The 20,627-nt window shown below is 39.8% G+C and overlaps 1 protein-coding gene across 11 annotated transcripts in view; it reads right to left on the minus strand.

Annotated features, from left to right (window-relative positions):
* Positions 1 to 20,627, minus strand: part of NPAS3 (neuronal PAS domain protein 3) — a 1,210,843-nt gene that overhangs the window by 584,645 nt on the left and 605,571 nt on the right. For all 11 annotated transcript variants that reach the window (XM_060261386.1, XM_060261392.1, XM_060261391.1 and 8 more), the window contains one exon: positions 14,065 to 14,147. In XM_060261386.1, coding sequence (XP_060117369.1) covers positions 14,065 to 14,147 — 83 coding nt within the window. The remainder of the gene's footprint in view (positions 1 to 14,064; positions 14,148 to 20,627) is intronic.

Genomic DNA, 20,627 nt, shown 5'->3' on the forward strand with positions numbered 1-20,627 from the left:
CTCACCTCAGTGAAACACTTATATGGTGGGTTTCTGGGCATCTGATGGCCTGAGCGTGCCATGGAAATGCATGAGCAGTATTATCATTCCACTCTGTTTCCAGAGCATTCTCTGTTTTTCAGCCCTCCTCCGATGTGCATTTCAGTGCCCCCATAAAACGCGGCCAAGTTTCCTTGTCTGCTTCTGCACACACACAACAGGACTTAGGAAAAAATCCAATCCAGCTGTGGGTCTGTGGTTGCAGTGTGTTAGCAATGTGGATGACCAACCACAGGCCTGCAGCACTTTGATAGTGACTTAGGAGGCTCTGTCTGATTGACAGAAACTGCCCCAAACTCAAGCACCAATAGTTAAATACACACTTCTTAAACCCATTGACTTCAATGGATTTAGAAGGATTGGACTACACGTAGGTTGTATGTTTTGTATTATGAGAGCTTCCAGGAGGAGGAGAATGGCAGCCAAATGTCCTCTGTAGTATCATACCAGGCCTCTGCTTCCTCTCTGCTGGTATAACATGTGCATTAAACAAGCAAGATTGCAAGGAACCACAGCCACACAAAGGCGGGTCTGCTGTTTACTTACTGTAGAAAAGCAATTCTCTATCCTCATACATCATCTGCATGCTGGAAAAATAAACATGCTTGCACTTTCTTCAAGTATAGGCATGGCAACACTGCTATGATTGTCAACCTGCCTTTACTCAAGCAGTACAGCTGAGACAAAACCACCATGGCAAACAGAATTCTAATGTTCAGGATTTCTAGATCCCAACAGTGGGTCACTATCTGTTCTTTAATATGCATATGCCCACAACTGGCATTAAGAAAAATATACTCAGGGCCAAGGCACCCAATTTCTGTTGAAGTTTCACTGAGCTTCAGAAAGCCGTCACAAAAATCCTGATAAGGTGCTGAGTTAACTCTTCTTTCTTATTCTGCATGCAGATTGTATAAATATACTGTATATGGTATATATGTGATATACTGGTACAATAAAAGAACCTTAGACAAGGTTTTTAATGTCTATATGTATTCAAGTGGTCAGACAACAAATGTGAAATTATCTAAAACATTGTTGCATTTGCCAATTTGGTGCCGTGTTTTTACCTATTGATTCTGAGGTAACACCTAAGACCTTTTCATCATAGAGAGTCTCATCGTGTACATTTGCTACTGCTTGACTGCTTAATTTTAAAAATCCTTGATCTCATTTTGAAAAAGACTGAAAAATCTCTGCAATATGTTTGCTCAATTAGATGAAAATTCTGTGTACACTCTTCCCCCCCTTCCCCTCTAGTACAGTAAAATATAATAAAATACATTTTATTCTAAAGCTAAATATTATTTAAACAGTTCAGATTTAAATGTCTTACATACATTTTCTTGAAAGACAGTTATCGATATGTTTAAAGTGTATTAAGACAGGAATATCTTTTTGTTCTTTGTTCCTTTATCTTACTTTTTCTTGACTCGTTTACCTAGTCCTCTACTTTCCCCCACATTTCCTGAGTTCATATACAATAAAGTTTCCTTGTCCTAATTAGACAGCTCCCTAATTAGTCTCTTTCTTTATTCATTATCCACCATATCTCCATTTTCCACCTATCCTTACTTCAGTTTCCTCAGAGCATCACCTATTTTATACCCTTCCTTTGCCCCCTTGCTTTAGATCTTCCTGTTCCTTGGCTTCTCGTACAGTCCTCAGCCTGTGGGAAGTTTCCATCCTGTCCAGACTCACAATGCTCCTTCTGTTGCAGAAGCTGGACTGCATACTGTTAAGTTTGCTGAACAACTGAGTTACTCAGTGCCATACCAGCTCAAGGAAGCTATAGTGTAACCACAATCACACTACAATACAAATTTTAGCAAGACATGCAATAAAATGAGCCCAAGTTTTGAAATAATTATTAGGCTCACATTTTTAGAGGGAAGATGTTTCACAGCTGGTAGTACCTGTTCATAATTCATTTTAAACAATCTTTTGAAATATATCTGTAACCAAATGAGAAGGTCAGTTGGCAATGCAGTCAATGAAGCTCTGGATGTTTGCATCATCAATTGCTATTTCTGCTGTGTAGAGCTCAACATGGTATCTGAGTAAGACTAAAAATACGCCTAAGTCCCCTCAAGCACTTTTAGAAATACAGATGTGATTGTCAATACATAGGATGCAGGATCTTCCTGAAATCCCATTTCAGCATTGTCTTCCTTTCTACACAATTTTAAGAGACATGGGTGAAAACTTTAGAGAAGCATCACATGTTTTGTTTTGTATTTTAATTAGTAAGTGCAAATGCTTTATTTATTTATTTAATTGAATTTATATCCCGCCCTCCCCACCGAGGCAGGCTTAGGGTGGCTCACGTGTTCAAGATTATACATAAGTATAAACATATAATATACATAAAAACAATTTAAAACATATGATGGCGGATAAAAGAAAAATGGCCCACACCAAGATTGGGGAACCCACATAATGCAATATCATGTTGGAATGTACCTCTCATTCATTAGAAAATGTATAAGAAAAAGAAATCAAAAGCCTAATTAGATTTGAATGTGTCATATATTATTGTGTTTTATTTTTGCTTTGAGAATGTCTGCTGGAAAACAAGTTATCAATTTTAAAACAAACAATGGCATGCCAACATATAGAAATTATTCAGCCTTCCAAAAGCTCAAAGCAAATAAAAATACATACTATAATGTACCGAGTAAACAAATATGCTCCATCATTTTTTAAGTAAATAAAATTACTCAAACAATACCTGGAACTGGACACTATTGTCAAATGTCATCTAAAAACTACATTTCTAAAAGAAATGAATGAACTGGTTGCATTTGTCATTTGTGTGATCATTAATATCCATAGGATACAAACAAATGGCATTTTGAACAGTGTATTCACACACACTGAAATCAAAGGATTTCACTGTAAATCTGCAAGGGTTTTAAGCGTTTTCATTCCACTTAAAATTAATCGTATAAAAAGCAGAGCACTGAGTTCTCAAGTATTTTAATCATCCTGGCCTGGATTTTGTGATCTTTATCAAATACAGGACTCTTCTTTTGAGGAAATAATCTACTATTTTATGCTATCTATGTTTAAAGTCATTTTACATCAGCTGAAAATAAAGCTTAGAGTTTCAAATCACAGCTGAATGCAGTCTCCATTAAACACAGTTGTGTTGATGTAGCAAGGGATAAAACAATCCCTCTTCAACCTCTACAAGCCAGAAATTCCCCCATTTCTGTTAATGACCTATTCCTTGTGTCTGATTCAATACAGCCCACTGGCTATGGAAATGACAACACTCAGCAGGTGACAACAAAATGGTCAACAAACAGTGCTGAGGTATGTCATTTTCTTCAAATACTTTCTCAGGAATGAAATGACACACTATGGTATTCAGTATCCTGCTCAGATCAAATATTTCTTTATTAAACCAAAGTACATGTACCATAGTTGCTCTATAAAATGCAGGTTTAAGTGTGTTGCTTCAAGCTTCAATTGCAAAACAATTTGATACTTGCTCCTTTTGTAGAGAAAAAAACCCTCTACAGCCTCCGCTTAATATATCTATCCTGGACAGCAACTGCAAGGATGCTACATCTCCAGAGCAAGGGGGGGGGGGGATGTGCTTTGAAATGTTCTTTACTAGATCCAGTCTAGAGAAGCTGGAATGTACGGTTTCTATATATGTTTTATAATTGTTGAGGTAAGTTGTGTTTGCCAAAAAAGTTAGTTAGTGCTGAAATGCAGGGTAACACATAGAATATTCCTCAAAAGGGCTCTTGTAGAAGAAGAGAAGAATTGCAGATTTATACTGAATTAGAGACTCAGAGCGGCTTACAATCTCCTTTATCTTCTCCCCCCACAACAGACACCCTGTGAGGTAGGTGGGGCTGAGAGGGCTCTCACAGCAGCTGCCCTTTCAAGGACAACCTCTGCAATAGCTATGGCTAACCCAAGACCATTCCAGCAGGTGCAAGTGGAGGAGTGGGGAATCAAATCCACTTCTTCCAGATAAGAATCCATACACTTAACTACTACACCAAACTGGCTCTCCTTGTAAAGCAAACCTCAGCAGAAATACACTCTTCAAAGCACACTGACCAGTTAGGGTTGCCATCCTCCATGTGGAGCCTGGAAATCTCCTAGAATTACCAATGATCTTTAGTTCAGAGGTCCTCAACAACCAGGCTGCAGACTACTCCCGGTTCATGGCCTGCTAACAACTGGAGCGAGGCAGAGGTGCCATACTGACCCTACCTGCCCAGGACCAAGGCAGATGAAATAGGCAGCACGACCTTGCTCTGAGGCAGGGAGGAAGCCTCAGAGTGAGGCAGAGCACTCCCACCGCCCCTTCCGACCACCCAGGACCCAATCAGCTAATTGGTCTTTAAATGGAAGGAGGAGGCAGATTGGCCTTCTGCTGCCTGGCCACCTAATGGAGAGGCAGCAGAAGCAGCCTCATTCCCCTCTCCATTTAAAAACCCCCATGTGGGGCAGGGATGCGGCATAGGGGAGCAGCCTGGGACGGCAAAAACCCCAGCACCGGTCCGTGGAAAAACTGTCTTCCTTGAAACTGGTCCCTGGTGCCAAAAAGGTTGGGAGCCACTGCTTAAGATGACAGAGATCTGTTCATTTGGAGAAAAAAGGCTGTTTTGGAGAGGGGAGCCCATGGCATTATACTCCAAGTTCTCCCTCATCCCCAATCCCTGGCTTACCTAGGCTCTGCCCCAAAAATCTCCAATAATTTCAATAGACTTGGAATGGTATAATTCTGCTCAGGAGTCCATCTTAAATTTAAGAACTGTAGCCTATAGGCTTCTTAAACTTTAGCAAAACAACCATTTTTCTGCGAATGGGTAGCTGCCTATAAGCAACATAAAAGAAAGCTCCTCTGCTTTCCAAAACTGCAGCTTTCAAACTTAACAGTAATACTCATTTCCACATTTTCCTAGGGCTGCCAGCTCTGGGTTGGAAAATACTGAGACTTTGAGGGTGGGGTCTGAGGAGGGGAAGGACAAAATTTCAGAATGCATGATGACACACCCACACATTAAATAGTGTTTACAGCTGTATTGTAATGGAAACATGCCCAGTCACATCTGACCTCTGAATGTAAGCATGACTGGACTTGGTTTAAACTTGGGTAGGAGATCATTAGGGAATACTTGGTGCTGTAGGCTTAAAAAAATACCCACTCTAACCTTAAATGTGAACAAACAGTATAAACACAGTGGGCCTAACTAGGGCTGATTCTGCACTCACCTTTCTCCGGGGGGGGGGCAAGGCTTCCGTTTCTGGGCGGAGCAAACTGGCGATTTCGCACCAGTTGCTCCGCGCCGGCATTTTGCATGGGGCAAATCCACTATTTGCCCTGCTGCAGTGTAAACCTGTTTTTTCAGGTTTACACTGCGGCGGGTCAAATCATGGGTTTGCCCCACGCAAAATGCCGGCGCGGAGCAACTGGTGCAAAATTGCCAGTTTGCTCCGCCCAGAAACGGAAGCCTACCCCGGAGAAAAGTGAGTGCAGAATCAGCCCTAGTGTGATGCTAAGAAGTTCACAGTTAGGTCTCCCAAGTGTTTTTTTTTTTTTTTTTTTGGTCTTCCCTTTGTAAATACAAATGGAGCCCTATTCCATCTAGAACTGCAGCTCATGGGAAGGGGCCTTCTACCTGCATTGCTGTTTCAGCCTGAAGACTAGAGGCCTGCAGAACTGCTATTTACTCGGGGAAAACATCAACCAATGTATGGGTTCCTCTGCACCCTTGCCAACAGGGTAAATAGTAGTTCTTTGGTGTATGTTTCATGTCAGGACAACATAATGGGTTAAATTCTCTTCTCTTCCCATACTGGCTCCCACGACTTCTATTTACAAAGTAAAAAAGAATCCAAGAAAAATTCAATCACATATATCTCAATTAGGCTTTCCTTATATCAGCAGCAATAGTTCCCATAATATCTGCTATTACTGGCCTACATTTCCCTACACAGCGAATATTTCTTAATACAATGCAATTCTTGGTTGTGTCATGATTGCCTCTCCTACAACAGAGAGACATCTCCCAACAACATGTGCTGTTTATTATGACTGCTTCACAATAAATTGATCAAACGGTACTGATAAGATTGTGAATATCTACACAGCTTATTTTATAGTTTCAAACCAACTCTCTTCCCCACAGTCATATGAACGGAACAAGCATTAATGACATCTGAAGTTCTGCCAGGTATGTACTTATTGGCATGGTTATAATGCTTTAACATATAAACAAACCAACTCTTCATAATATTTATATTTTAAATCACAGTACTGTAAATTTTACTCTCAATTGTTTTACAGTATAGAATTCTAAGGTATGCCTTTTAGTTTAAGAAATCTGAAAAGCAACTTATTTAAATATGCAGAATTATCCTAAGTTGTTCATACGTGAACTTAAAAGCCGTGCAACACAGGAAAATTAAGTAATTATGCCTCCAAGTTATTTACTGCAATTAAGCTCATTTATCATATGCAAATTAGTGCAAACTGGTCTCATTAGTTACTAAATTACTCAATATGAGCTGAACAATGTAGCACTCCAGTTTGTAATGAAAAATCCCTGTAGAGGCAAGCAGGATCAATTAAGCTAATTTGCATATGCAAATATATTATCTAATTTTTACATTTCCCTATATTTAATCCTAATATTTTGTGGTCATTCTTGATTATATAAAAAAAGATGGGTCAATCACTATCTTAGTAGCTATGAAGCTGCAAAAAGTAGGAAAGTTCCATGAAGGTTGCCTATCTCTTTACTGACATTTAAATCCAGATTCATATAAAATAATCCTGTTAATGAAGCAGTTTTTAAAGACTATAACTGGGGGGAAAGGACAATAAATCGAGAATATTTCCTATATATAGCCAGGAAATTCCAACCGCTGGGAGGGAGGGAACATAGCATAAAACAAGTCTAGTAGAACAAGTTTGACAAACTGAAAAGGTTTGAAGAAAAAGATGCTTGGAACACCAAGAAACACATTTTGATAATCAGGAAGATTACTGGCATAGATTACAGTTAATCAATAGGTCACAGTTTAGCAGAAACCATTCCTAGAAGATTTCTACTATATTGCCCTGATCTGGATAGCCCAGGCAAGCCCGATCTCATCAGATCTCAGAAGCCAACCAGGGTCAACTCTGGTTAGTATTTGGATGGGGGAGACCTCCTTGCAATACCAAATCAGGAGGGCAGGGGTAAATTTAGCCACATCTCTGAATATCCTCCAGTAGTCGCCAGTCACCAGAGGTCAACATGATTCCCAGGTGCAGACACATGCATGCACAAAAACAGAAAAAAAAATCTACTATATTTTGCAGTTCCACAAAATAGTAAAGTTTGTTTTCTTATAATGTTCCTCGGCCTTTGGCCTAAAACTTGGTTTTGGGGATTATCTTTTTGGTCTTTGGCTTTTCACGCTGACCCTTTTCAGGCAGCCTAAGTATTTTGCTATGGTAACTGGCTTTTTTTCCTGTTATTTCAGACAGACTCACTTTAGTAACCAGCTGATAACAGAATTTATTTACCTGTTCATTCATTCCCAGTTCTCCTATTGGTGAAGAGCATGTCTGAGGTGTTGTTGATGTAAATCCCATTTTCAACCCGATCTTCCATTTCAGAATAGCTATGGTGGGCTGTGTAAATGCCCCACAGTGCTTCCTATAGTGATGGGTTTTTTGGTGCACTTTTTTGCCCCACGCACAATCTTCCTTTTTTGGGGGGGGGGGAACGTTCTATTGGGAGAGCTATAGTGTTGAAACAGGATCATGGAGGCCAGGTATCAGAATGGTGGTGCTATTGGATCAATTTGTGGTTTGGGTTCAGCACCATAGCACTACGAAATACAACATTTTTTTTTTAAAAGAGGAACCTCTGAGGGAGATGGTGTGTGTGGAGGGAAAGGGCGAGAAAAGAAAATGGCGTAGTTTAAAAGTGGTGCACTTCACAGACAGACAGCTCATCACCAGAAGGAAGATCACTGTGTGAAACCCCCATCCCGGTACTGGTTTACTGGACGATAGGCCAATAATGAATACCACCCAGTTTAGAAATGTAGTTTGAAAAGGCTCATTGTCTTGCAACTATTTGGCATGGAGAATCTAGATTTAAATACAAGGTGCTGCTTTATTAGAGTAGATTAATCACATGGATGGCAGTAAATTCTTAATATTACTGTAATGAGAATATTTTAATTTCCAAATATGACAGATTTTAAAAATATCAGCATGAAATGGAAAGAATAAATTACATATTAATCTAAGAATGGCCTTCAATTAGCGTATTATGAGAACTCCGATCCTCCCAAAATATGAGGTTGATCAACTCTGCCACAGGCCCAATGCTTACACATGTAAAATCCCCTCTCCACCAAGGATTGCACATGCATTTATTTATTTATTTAATCTGATTTGTATCCCGCCCTCCTCTTACAGGCTCAGGGTGGCTAACAACATTTTAAAACAACAATTCAGCTTAAAAACAAGACAATATAATAAAACAACAATGTAACAGTTTACAAAACCATAAGCTGATCATCGAAGATTTGGTTACCATCGCATTCATCAATAGTGCCACTATGGGAAGCATCTGCATACCTCCAAGAACCTAACAGTTCATGTGTGAAATAATATGCAGAGAAAATAAAGTCTGAATTTTGAAAAAGCACTCAACACATCTGAGATCCTGTATCTATGGGCAGGTGGAAGTATCTACTTGCAAAAGCCAGCTGCTGGGTAAATCTTTGTACTAGGGACAGTTGCCTCTGAGGAGAGCAGGGACAGCTGTAGACTCATTAATTAAGGTGGTCAGGAGGGGAAACAAATTCAGTCCAGTGCCTTCCACTTCATTGGGTTACTGTTCCTAAATGAGTGGATTCTTCCTGTTCCAGTCCAATATCCTTCTGTGGTTTCTACTTTATTCAAGGTTGCTCTCCAGTTCTCTTCCCTCTCACAATTACAAGTTCTTCAACACTCATTTTGGGATTTCTGCATGTGTTTGTTTGCTGTGATCAATCTCTCTTAGTGTTCCCTCTAAGATGAGTTATTGTGAGCTAGCTCGCAGATTTTTAGCCTCCAGCTCACACATTTTTGTTTTAGCTGAGAAAGGATGACCCCAGAGCACACTCATTTATGCAATAGCTCACAACTTTATTGCCAGCAGCTCACAAAGTAGAAGTTTTGCTTACAAGATTCTGCAGCTAAGAGGGAACATTATATATATATATATATATATATATATATATATATATATATATATATATATATATATATATATATATATATATATATATATATGAACAAAACAAAAGAATGGATTTTCCCTGGTCTTAATTAATTAAAGTTGATTGCTCTTTAGCAAAACAAACAACTGAGGCACCTTTCATGTACAAAGTCAGACTCTGTCCCAGGGATGTCAAACTCATTTGTTATGAGGGGCAGATCTGACATAAATGGGCAGGCCATGTGTGTCACACAATGCAATGCCTGATAGCAGAGATAGAAACTTTATAAAGGACACAAACACAATTAAAAATATCATAGCAGTTATTTCATTACAGCCCCACATTAGGAGGAAAAGGAAAGGAAAGGTCCCCTGTGCAAGCACCAGTCGTTTCCGACTCTGGGGTGACGTTGCTTTTGCAACGTTTTCACGGCAGAGTTTTTACAGGGTGGTTTGCCATTGCCTTCCCCAGTCTTTTACACTTTCCCCCCAGCAACTGGGTACTCACTTTACCGACCTCAGAAGGATGGAAGGATGAGTCAACCTTGGGCCAGCTACCTGAATCCAACTTCCGCCGGAATCGAACTCAGGTCATGAGCAGAGAATTCAGACCACAGTATTGCAGTACTGCTGCTTTACCACTCTGTGCCACGGCGCCACACATTAGGAGGGTGTGTGTGTTAATTTCTCTGCAAAACTGGAGTTCCTTGGGTTTGTTGAACTCTAAATTTTAACTGTAATTGGTCTCAAACTTTCCCCACTGCCCTTAAATATATAAATTTAGCCTAGGACTCAAAGGAAAAACTTGAAATGGCTGAACATTACAAGCTTCTCCCCCTGCCAGGTCTACTTAGAGTGGCAATGGCTCTCAAGGGTCTCAGGATTGTTATTTTTTTTTACAGGGTGATTTGAGATCATAATTTTTGTTGTCCTCTTCAGCACTTGTTCCACATTGGAGCTCCACATTAGGAGTGGGATGTTAAAACTAATGTCTCTGCAAAACTGGAGTTCCTTGAGTTTGCAAAACTCTATATTTTAACTGTGGCTGATCCAAAACTCCCCCCCCCCTTAACATGTGCCTGCCTAAATTGGAAATGTGAGAGAATAGTGGGATTTTACAAAACAATTTTTTAAATAAAAAGAAGCATAAGGATCACAGCAGAAGAACCTCCTCATCCCCTACCTCTGAAGAGGACTATGAAGGCCAGGAGTGGTGACTGGGAAATTTGGCAGCTTTGCCTTCTGTTTCCTGCTCTCAGAGGCAGCCCTGCCTTCTCTGCATAGAGGCAGCTCAAGCTCAGAACAGCAAGGATAGGCAGGAGTGTGGGAAGAGAAGAGAGCCCAATCACCAGGTCTGATTAAAGCAGGGGTGTCAAACATGTGGCCCAAGGGCTGGATCAGGCCTCAGGAGGGCTCCTATCAGGCCCATATGCACTGTCATCACCTTCCTTCTCTCTCTCTCTCTCTCTCTTGCTTCCTTCTTTATCACAGTTTGCTCTGCCCGGCTTGCTCAGTTGCACAAGAGCTACAGAGCAAAGCCTCTATTTTTTTCATTGGCTGATCAGCACATGAAACAACTTGCATACAAAAGTTCGCAATGTCCAACCGTTTTATGTTTTCCCCTGGATCTTAGGCTCAAAGCATTGACCCTGAGATTTCTGTAATGAATGTCAATTAACCAAAAGTAGATTTGCAACTTACAAACACCTACCTGAAACAACACCTGAACAGCATACTCAAGATTGCTATAGCATAGACATTGTCTTCAGATTTTGATGCAGTAATTCAGAGCAAGTGGCATCAGTTATCAAAAACTGTTAATAAACATTTTGCAGGGGTGCTAAATCTTTTAAGCATGTTTTATTTTGTTAAAAATATTTAATTGTGTTAGTCTGTGCCCTTTATAAAGCTTATATCGCTGCTATCTGGCATTACATTTTACGATGCACATGACCCTGCTTGACAAGGTTTCATTTATGTAAGATCCAGCCCTCATAAGATGATTTTGATACCCCTGGATTAAAGGCTTGGGCAGGCTGCTTCTGGCCCACGGCAATAGATTTGACATCCGTGCTCTATCCTATTTTATAGCAAATGAAAACAAAACTTTAATATTTCCCTCTGCATAAGCACATTTTTAATATTTTAAAATACTTTGCAGTCGTATTCAAGCACTTACTGGTGGGGTAAGATAAAGATGTGGAGAAAAAGGAAATTGTCGAAAATGTCTCTAAACTAACTACTTACTAACTACCAGTCCACCTCCAAGATCTGAAAAGTTATTCTGGAATAATTGTGAATTTTATACATAATGTTTTTGGTTAGACATACAGTTAGGGAGAATACCTGAATAATCTGTACAGAATAATCTGTACTCTAAAGTTGTCCCTCTCTAGAGTGTGATAATCAAACAGGGCAAGGAATGGAATTTGCCAGATTTCTACTTCACTCCTGCTTAGGGTTGCCAGCTTCAACTTGAGAATTTTCTGGAGGTTTGGGGATGCCTGAGGAGGGTGGCGTTTGGGAAGGCAAGGGATCTCAGCAGGGTATAAATGCCATAGAGAACACCTTACAAAGCAGCCAATTCCTCCAAGTAAATTGTTCTCTGTAGACTGGAGATCAGTTGTAAGTCCTGGAGATCTCCAGGCTGCATCTCGAGGTTGGCAACTCTACTCCTGCTACTGTTTCAAAACAGATGACTAATGCTACAACCTTTTTTGAGACTACAGGCACATCTGAATTCACTTATGAGAGCTATCATGGCTTCCACAGAGAGGGAGGGGGGGAGGAAAGTTGATGCAGAGGAAAGAAGCTGTCAACAAGGAAAAGGGGGTATGATGATGGTTGCTGGAATCGTGCTGGCCAGCCAACCCTTGGAGGTGGTGGAGGAAGGCAGGAGGTGCAAGCAGTAAAATAACAGGTCTCCAGCATCCTGGGAAGGTGCTTTTGCAGGGAGGAGAAGGCAGAATGGGGGCTTGCTCATGGTGGCAGCAAAGGGGGGGCACTGAAAAGCAGACCCTTGAATATTGGAGAGGGTTCTCAGGAGCATCTTTTGGATACTCAGTCCAGACCCTAGAGCCCCAGGAAGGCAAGATCTGATGCAGGAGAAGGAAACTCTCAATAAGGAAAAGAGGGTATGGTGGATTTGACAATGGTTATTGGGGTCATGGTGGTAGAGGAAGGCCAGGAGGTGTGAGCAGTGAAAGAATGGGGTATCCAGCAACCTAGCAAGATGCTTTTGCAGGGGGGGAGAAGAAGAAAAGGGGAGCTTGCTCACAGCAGCACTGAAGGGGGGAGTTCCCTGGATATTGGAGAGGATGCTCAGAAGCATCTTTTGCATACACATTCATGAACCTAATGAACCATGGAGCAGTTCAGTAAACCAAAAAGTTTGCGAAGGTTTGCAAACTGTGGTTCGTGGTTTCTCATGAACCACCATTTTCCTGGTTTCTGTTCATCCCTACTTAAGACTATGGAGTAAAAATGTTTATGCCACAATATATTTCTTGGTCTTTAACATACTACAGGATTGTTCTTTATAGTGTACAAAGGGACGTGTCTTGCAGGGTTTACAATTGTGACATTTTTTCTGATGCTTTCTTTATTTCAAACAACTGATTGTATAGCATGTTAGAGGAAATTGAAAATGTCTTCTCATTAGCAACTTGTATCCAATTATGAGTTCATTCAGCCTTTTTAATGGTTAACATTAACACTCTACATTTATACATCACTTTAAAACTTTCTCATTATACTTTTGGAAAAGATCAGCTGGCATACTTTGATAAATACACCACCTTATGGAAAACCACATCTGCCTAGGTATTCAGAATTACATTAATGGTAGTTATAAGGCAGAATATAAAATTCTCTGACACTAAATATTTAGCTACTTTTTAAAGTTTGGAGTCCAATGGCTTCCCACAGTTCATAATGGAATTTACAAGGAAAGATAGAAATCTATTTTAAATAGAATGTTTAAAAATTCAAATAATGTTAAATAAATGAAAAATGAACAGATTAAGTAAGCACACATTAAGATTGTTTTCAGTGCATTAATATATACCATCACATGTTTAATACCAATAAAGGTAACTGAACTATAAAACTATACCATCACATGAGGGTAGACTTTCAAAAACTCCTATTGCACATTGTCTAAAAGCTGATAAGATACAACCATTTTGATATTATTTTAATATAAATCTTGAATCCTGTGTCATAACAAAACAGAAGCACATGCAGGATGCTTTGACATTTGCTAGCAACTACTGTACAGTGTCATGAAATCTGGGGTAACACCACACTGAGTATCTAGTGCATCTAAATTCTGGAAGACATGCTATTTTCTGGAGGAAAAGTAACAATTAAAACTATCAAAAGAGAAAACGGTGATTGAGAATTTAAGTAGGAGGGGGGAATTAAAACCTACATGTGAGCAAGACAAAAAACCCCACACCAAAATACAAAAATTGTTCACAAAATAGGCATTTATACAAACAGGCACAGTCATTTGGGGAGCCAACAGCTACTGTACAGTGCAATACAACTACATTGTGTGAGCACTACATTATTTCAGCACAAACAATACTTGCCCTCCCTCTCTCATTAACATTCTTTCAACCATGGCTTTCTAAAAAGAAAAGAAATGGATTCGTAAAAAATGTCATCATACAAGATGTGATAATAAAACACAGTATCCAAATAACTGTAAAGAATCTCTTATCTGCTTATTACTATGTTGAACTTTTTCTTTTTTTCTTTTGCTTTGTAAAGCCATTGTTTTTACCTGTAAAATGTGACTTCCCAAATGTGACTCAAATACTTCAGTGGCAAGTGCACTGGGGCTTCTCCTGCGCTGGGCACCTATAACTGAATAAAAAAGCAATTATGTTGCAATCTCTGCACATTGTCACAACACATCCCTGATCTGAGATCAATTTATTATATGTATTAATGAAATATTTTTTCAGTCTAACATATGAAATTTTACTGTTCAGTAAAGCACTTGGGCCATCCACATAGGGTTCAGCAGAGCCCTGGGTGTCCACTGCCTTGGGGTCATGGATATGCATCAAGCCAGTTGCAACTGTAATTAATTACATTAAATACCATTCTCCTTCCAAGGAGTTAAGGGCACTGTACATAGTTCTCTCCTCTTCCATTTTATCTTCACACAAGTTTCTGAGGTCCGAGAAAGAGTGACTGCCAAGAATCCTCTCTAGTACCTACTCCTCAGCCAAAGGGGAGCAAGAGCTATTCAAAGTCAGTTATGGAGATCTGAATGCACGGCTTCCCAATGTAAGTCCAACACTCCAACCACTATACCACAGTAGAATTTAGAAATGGGAGATTAGGAGAAGCAGGAGATCTGTGCAAGCCTCCCATATCTCTTTACCCAAATTAAATGAGCTACAGAGTTCAAACAAATCAACCAAGGGATGGAAAATAATCAGTGTAGCCAAGGTAGAGATCAACAATTTCTAGAAACCTTGAAGTCATGGGACGGGGGACCTTTTTCATTGTTGTTTGTTTTCAGGAAAAAAAACCAGAAAATTTTCGGGGGAAATGAAATGTATGCAATACTTACTGTGTTGTCAAACCTTATACTACTGTTTCAACAACATAAAATGCATCATTTATAACTTAGCATATAAAACTGCAATATTTGGCATCCCTCTCTCTCTCACACACACACACACATCTATCTATCTATCTATCTATCTATCTATCTATCTATCTATCTATCTATCTATCTATCTATCTATCTATCTATCTATCCATCCATCCACCCACCCATCCATCCATCCATCCAGGCCTTGGATTCAGTGGGAGCTCACAGGAGCACAGCTCCTGAACCTTTTTGACAGTTCCACCTCCTCCTTTCCATCTTGTCCACTGAATGGTAAGTGCAGCTGCATAACAATCCCTGGATGAGCTCCACCACCTTTTTTTCCTACAAAAAAAGCCCTGTGTCTATCTATCTGGAAATTAAAAGTTAAGAGTGCCCTAGTTTTGTACAAGTTTAATTGCAAATATACTCAATACTTGAGAGAAAACTGTAAGCTGATGCACCCTTTCATATCTTAGTACATGTACATTAATTTTTGCTGTCTAATTCAAGAGAGCTAAGTTCTCAAAAAAAATTCCTCTGAGGTTTTGGTGCAGTTTCTGTCCCCACCTCCTTCTGACTTTTTCCCTCCCTCCTGCAATGTAGGACAATAAACTACTTTTTAACCAATCTGTGGGTACATGTGTTACAGCAGTTTGAGGGAAAGATGAAAAAGCCAACCACATCAGCTCAAAAAGACAACATAAGGTATGCAACAGCTGAAAATTACTGAGAGCCCTGCATGCTCTTCTCATGAAGTTCAAGTATTGTTCTAGATTCAGAAACATTAAAAGGGAGGGAAAAGGTGTTTCTTTTTCTGGTTTCCCCCAGGTTTTTTTCCCACCAGGTCTTCACATCTCTAAGCTAAGGCAGATGCCTACAGACATCCTATTGTCTGTACCATCCTGTGTACCGCTCTGTTAGGTTCATGTGCACAAACAGGACACAGCTTTATTGAGCCTTATAGGGATCTATACACGTCCTGTGTCCTATGGCTTGAATACAAATTACAGAATTAATTTTTAAGTGTTCTAAAATTCCAGGGATTAAGATAACAGACTTTTTAAAAAATCAGAACCCTTGTTATGTTGTTTAAAGATCTGCAACACAGAATTCATTCCACTAGAAATATTTTAAGAAGTGAAGTTTAAATATCAATAAGAACATATAATAACACCTATGGAAGAAGAACTTTACAAACTAGTTTATCAAAATGGTCTGTGGATATTCCTACCTCAGTTGCTTTCTTCCAGCAAGGATTCCAAATCCATATTTATCCATATTTATAATAGAACCATGGATCTGGGACTTGGACTAGGAAAAAGCATCTGGAAGAATGGAACTGAAAAGGAGGGAGGGATCAATAGGTGAAGGATGGGTTAAAATTCAGCCATAATTGATACATACATACTTACAGCTTTGGGCTGGGATGTCATCAATATGCAGATGACACGCAACTATATTTGCTGTTGGACGACTGGTTGGCTACAGTTTCATCATCTCTGGCTGAGAGTTTGGAGGCTGTGGTGGGCTGGCTAAGGAAGGGCAGGTTGAAGCTGAACTCTTCAAAGACTGAGGTTCTGAGGTTGGGGGGAGCAGGGTTGGAGTTGGAGCACAGACTGCCGACTTTTGACCTTTTTGAGCAGTCTGGGACCGATATATCTATGGGATTCCTCATCAAAGGCTCCTTAGAAAGCTCGAGAGTCATGGAGTAAAAGGACAGGTCCTCTTGTGGATCAAAAACTGGCTGAGTAATAGGAAGCAGAGAGTGAGTATAAATGGGCAGTCTTCGCAGTGGAGGACGGTAAGCAGTGGGGTGCCACAGGGCTCGGTACTGGGTCCCATGCTCTTTATCTTGTTCATAAATGATTTAGAGTTGGGAGTGAGCAGTGAAGTGGCCAAGTTTACGGATGACGCTAAATTGTTCAGGGTGGTGAGAACCAGGGAGGATTGTGAGGCACTCCAAAGGGATCTGTTGAGGCTGGGTTAGTGGGCGTCAACGTGGCCAAGTGCAAAGTAATGCACATTGGGGCCAAGAATCCCAGCTACAAATACAAGTTGATGGGGTGTGAACTGGCAGAGACTGACCAAGAGAGAGATCTTGAGGTCATGGTAGATAACTCACTGAAAATGTCGAGACAGTGTGCGTTTGCAATAAAAAAGGCCAACGCCATGATGGGAATTATTAGGAAGGGAATTGAAAACAAATCAGCCAGTATCATCATGCCCCTGTATAAATCGATGGTGCGGTCTCATTTGGAGTACTGTGTGCAGTTCTGGTCGCCGCACCTCAAAAAGGATATTATAGCATCAGAGAAAGTCCAGAAAAGGGCAACTAGAATGATTAAAGCGCTGGAACACTTTCCCTATGAAGAAAGGTTGAAACGCTTGGGGCTCTTTAGCTTGGAGAAACGTTGACTGCGGGGTGACATGATAGAGGCTTACAAGATAATGCATGGGATGGAGAAAGTAGAGAAAGAAGTACTTTTCTCCCCTTCTCACAATACAAGAACTCGTGGGCATTCAATGAAATTGCTGAGAAGTCGGGTTAGAACGGATAAAAGGAAGTACTTCTTCACCCAAAGGGTGATTAACATGTAGAATTCAGTGCCACAAGAGGTGGTGGCGGTACAAGCATAGCCAGCTTCAAGAGGGGGTTAGATAAAAATATGGAGCAGAGGTCCATCAGTGGCTATTAGCCACAGTGTGTGTGTGTGTGTGTGTAATTTTTTTTTGGCCACTGTGTGACACAAAGTGTTGGACTGGATGGGCCATTGGCCTGATCTAACATGGCTTCTCTTATTTTCTTATGTTCTTTATGCCCCTGGAAAGGCATTATGCTCCACTGGTCGAAATCTGCTAGTGATCTCTGGCCCAAAAGAGGTCTGGCTGTCCTCAACGAGGGTCAGGACTTTTTCAGTCCTGGCCCTGACTTGGTGGAACACTCGGCTGGAAGACATCAGGGCCTTGCGGGATCTTCTACAGTTCCATAGGCCCTGTAAAGCAGAGATGTTCTGCCAAGCCTTTACATAAGGACAGCGACAGTTGCCATGCTGGCACCTTCTTCTCTCTCCACTACTGGGGAGGATTTCCCCACCCATGATGTGATGTGATGACTTAATAATAGCACTTTAAAGATGCCATCGGGGTTTGTAATCTTTTTTAATATAGCCGATTTTATTGATATAAATATATGTATTTTTTTAATGTTGTACATTGCCCAGAGCCTAGCAGTAGCTGGAAATTGACACAGGAGAAACAATACCAATTATTTAAAGGCATGAAATTACATAGAAAGTGCTGTGTTCATACTTCAGCGCTGTGCACCTTGAGAACAGCTTTTTTCTTCATTATTATGTATTTCATTCCCATATCTAAAATACAATAGGTGACACCCAACTTCTTACCTGCTAGGAAAAGGTCATGGGTACCCGTGCATTTTTTCTAGAGAGATTTTCAGTAAGAAAATGCTAAAAGATGGTTAGCATTGCTACCACCCACCCACAATTCTCACTTTCCTTGAAATTGCAATCCCACTGGCTGCATTTTGTATGTTTTTTTTAAAAAAGTCTGTTAGAAGGATAGCAGTATTATATGTAATGTGTTGTCCCACCCTAAGTGCTTATTAGAGTATAGAGTGGCTTGTTGGTATCAGTCTGATTATCTATCAATCCAGCAAAAAGAAATCTTATAGCAATGATTTGTAAGTGTGCTCTATGATATCAAACGTCAAATCTGATATATGCACGCAAAGAGATATGACACCTAATGACAGGAGCCTTGGAATATTGGTTTATAAGTGTAATATTATGGATGTTACATGTAATTTCTTTGCAGGAAACACTGTGCTATTTATACTGAATAAAGAATTTACTGCTGGAGTAAAGTCATACCCAGCAAAAATTAGAGATGGTGACTGTTCCAAACCAAACACTTTGTGTCATTTTCAATGGATCTTAGAAAAGAAATCAAGGTCATATATAAAACCAGCTAAGAACAAGATTTCCTGATATTTCTTTACTTTGCAGAGGAACTCTTATTGTAATAATACTTTTTGGGGAAAATGTAATGTCATAATCACTCATTTCGCCCAGAAACTGAACAGAAATCCCGCAGTAACATCAAGTCTCAAAATAATTTCTTTTATTTTGTGTCTTTGCTCCAGAAGGTGATTTCCACATCTCTAATCTTAAATAATTTTGCTCTTCCTTGCTTCCGTCATTCATGTCCCCAAAGATAAATTAATTTCTGCAATTTCAAGGCATTTGGTGAAGTACAACACAACTTCACAGCATATTAAATTAAATAAGGTTGCCAGAGAGTACAAAATGAATGGCCTGTCTGCCCTATTTGAGACCTTTCATCATTAATTAAATCCCCCATAAGCAAACCTAAACAAACACAATAAAGAAAGCCTTTCTTCTTTAACTTTGACCTCTCTTTTTCATTGCTTGTGGGAACTGAATGCATGTTGTGGAAAGCTTTTGCTCTTTTGATATAGCAGCACTGGATTTTCAACTCAGTATAAGCTAAAGTTAATTCAGTTATAATTACTGTTAAGAACTGTGTGTATTAGTTATAATTCTCATTTACTAAAGAAGAAAAGCCACAGCTTTCTGCCACTTGAAAAATTATCTAGAATTATTTTCAGATGCTTTGAAAGTTTGTAGAGCCAGTATATTGATACTTGAAAAATCATAGTGATGTTTAATAGTTCTAGGGGCAGGAGGTAGATGACGGCACCTTCCTGGCACTGTTGCCCTCTGTATCTACTCTTGGAGCAGCCCCAAGGATAAAGCAGCAAGACTGAAATCTTTTCTTGTAGTTAACATCAGTCAGGCCTATTAGACTCAGGATGTAGGGGTCATAAACAAGTTTCTTGAAACTGTTCTATAGGGTTGCCAGCTTTGTTCAGAGGGTGGGTCACCTCCCACCCCTAGTTTTTATCGCCCCCTGTCACTCAATTTGTGTCCACAGTATGATGATGTCAGTTCTGGAATGACATTTCTTTTGTCACTTCTGGAATGACTTGGCAGTGACATCATCACACCAGGGGACACTCTAACATTTGTCTAAAACTCTATATTTCTGCATGCAGATCAGCTGAGCTTATGCTGCATGATTTCTGTACATATTGTCAGCAAATGCAGTAAAAGCATTTTCAATACAGCCACTAAATAATAAGGTTGTTCTATTGACTTGTGCATGGAATCGCATATCTTTGTATATTTCAGAGGTTGCACAGAAAATTACACAGACCGTAACTTACATTTTAACTGCACTGTTGATAATTTCTCCTCCATTCACTCATACACACCAATATTTATTTGTCTATCTAAGCTACGATATATTTAAAACATCTGAGGAAACAGGTCCTAGTCAGCAAGCTTGTGCCACAATAAATCTGTGGGGCAGTGCCTGGTTTACATAGTATTTATTTTATTTATTCAACATATACAGTGCACTCTTAATTTTTTAAATCTGAAAATTAACTCACAGAGCAGTGTAAAAAGCTGACCCCCCTTGGCCCCTTGCCCACACAAATTAACATTGAGGTTGTCTCACATATTCAAAAATTAAACAAGTTCCTCTTCCCCAAAAAAGAAAAGAAACCATAGTAAGTCTGAATTTAAGACAGTCATACAGTGTTTTACACCAATAGATATGACAATCCTGAAGATTAAAATTAGTTTGCTCTTATATGTACATAAAGATGGCAGAAATTTAATATATTCATTTGC

The sequence above is a fragment of the Heteronotia binoei genome, chromosome 21 (assembly GCF_032191835.1).
Source record: "Heteronotia binoei isolate CCM8104 ecotype False Entrance Well chromosome 21, APGP_CSIRO_Hbin_v1, whole genome shotgun sequence".
Taxonomy (NCBI): Eukaryota; Metazoa; Chordata; class Lepidosauria; order Squamata; family Gekkonidae; genus Heteronotia; species Heteronotia binoei.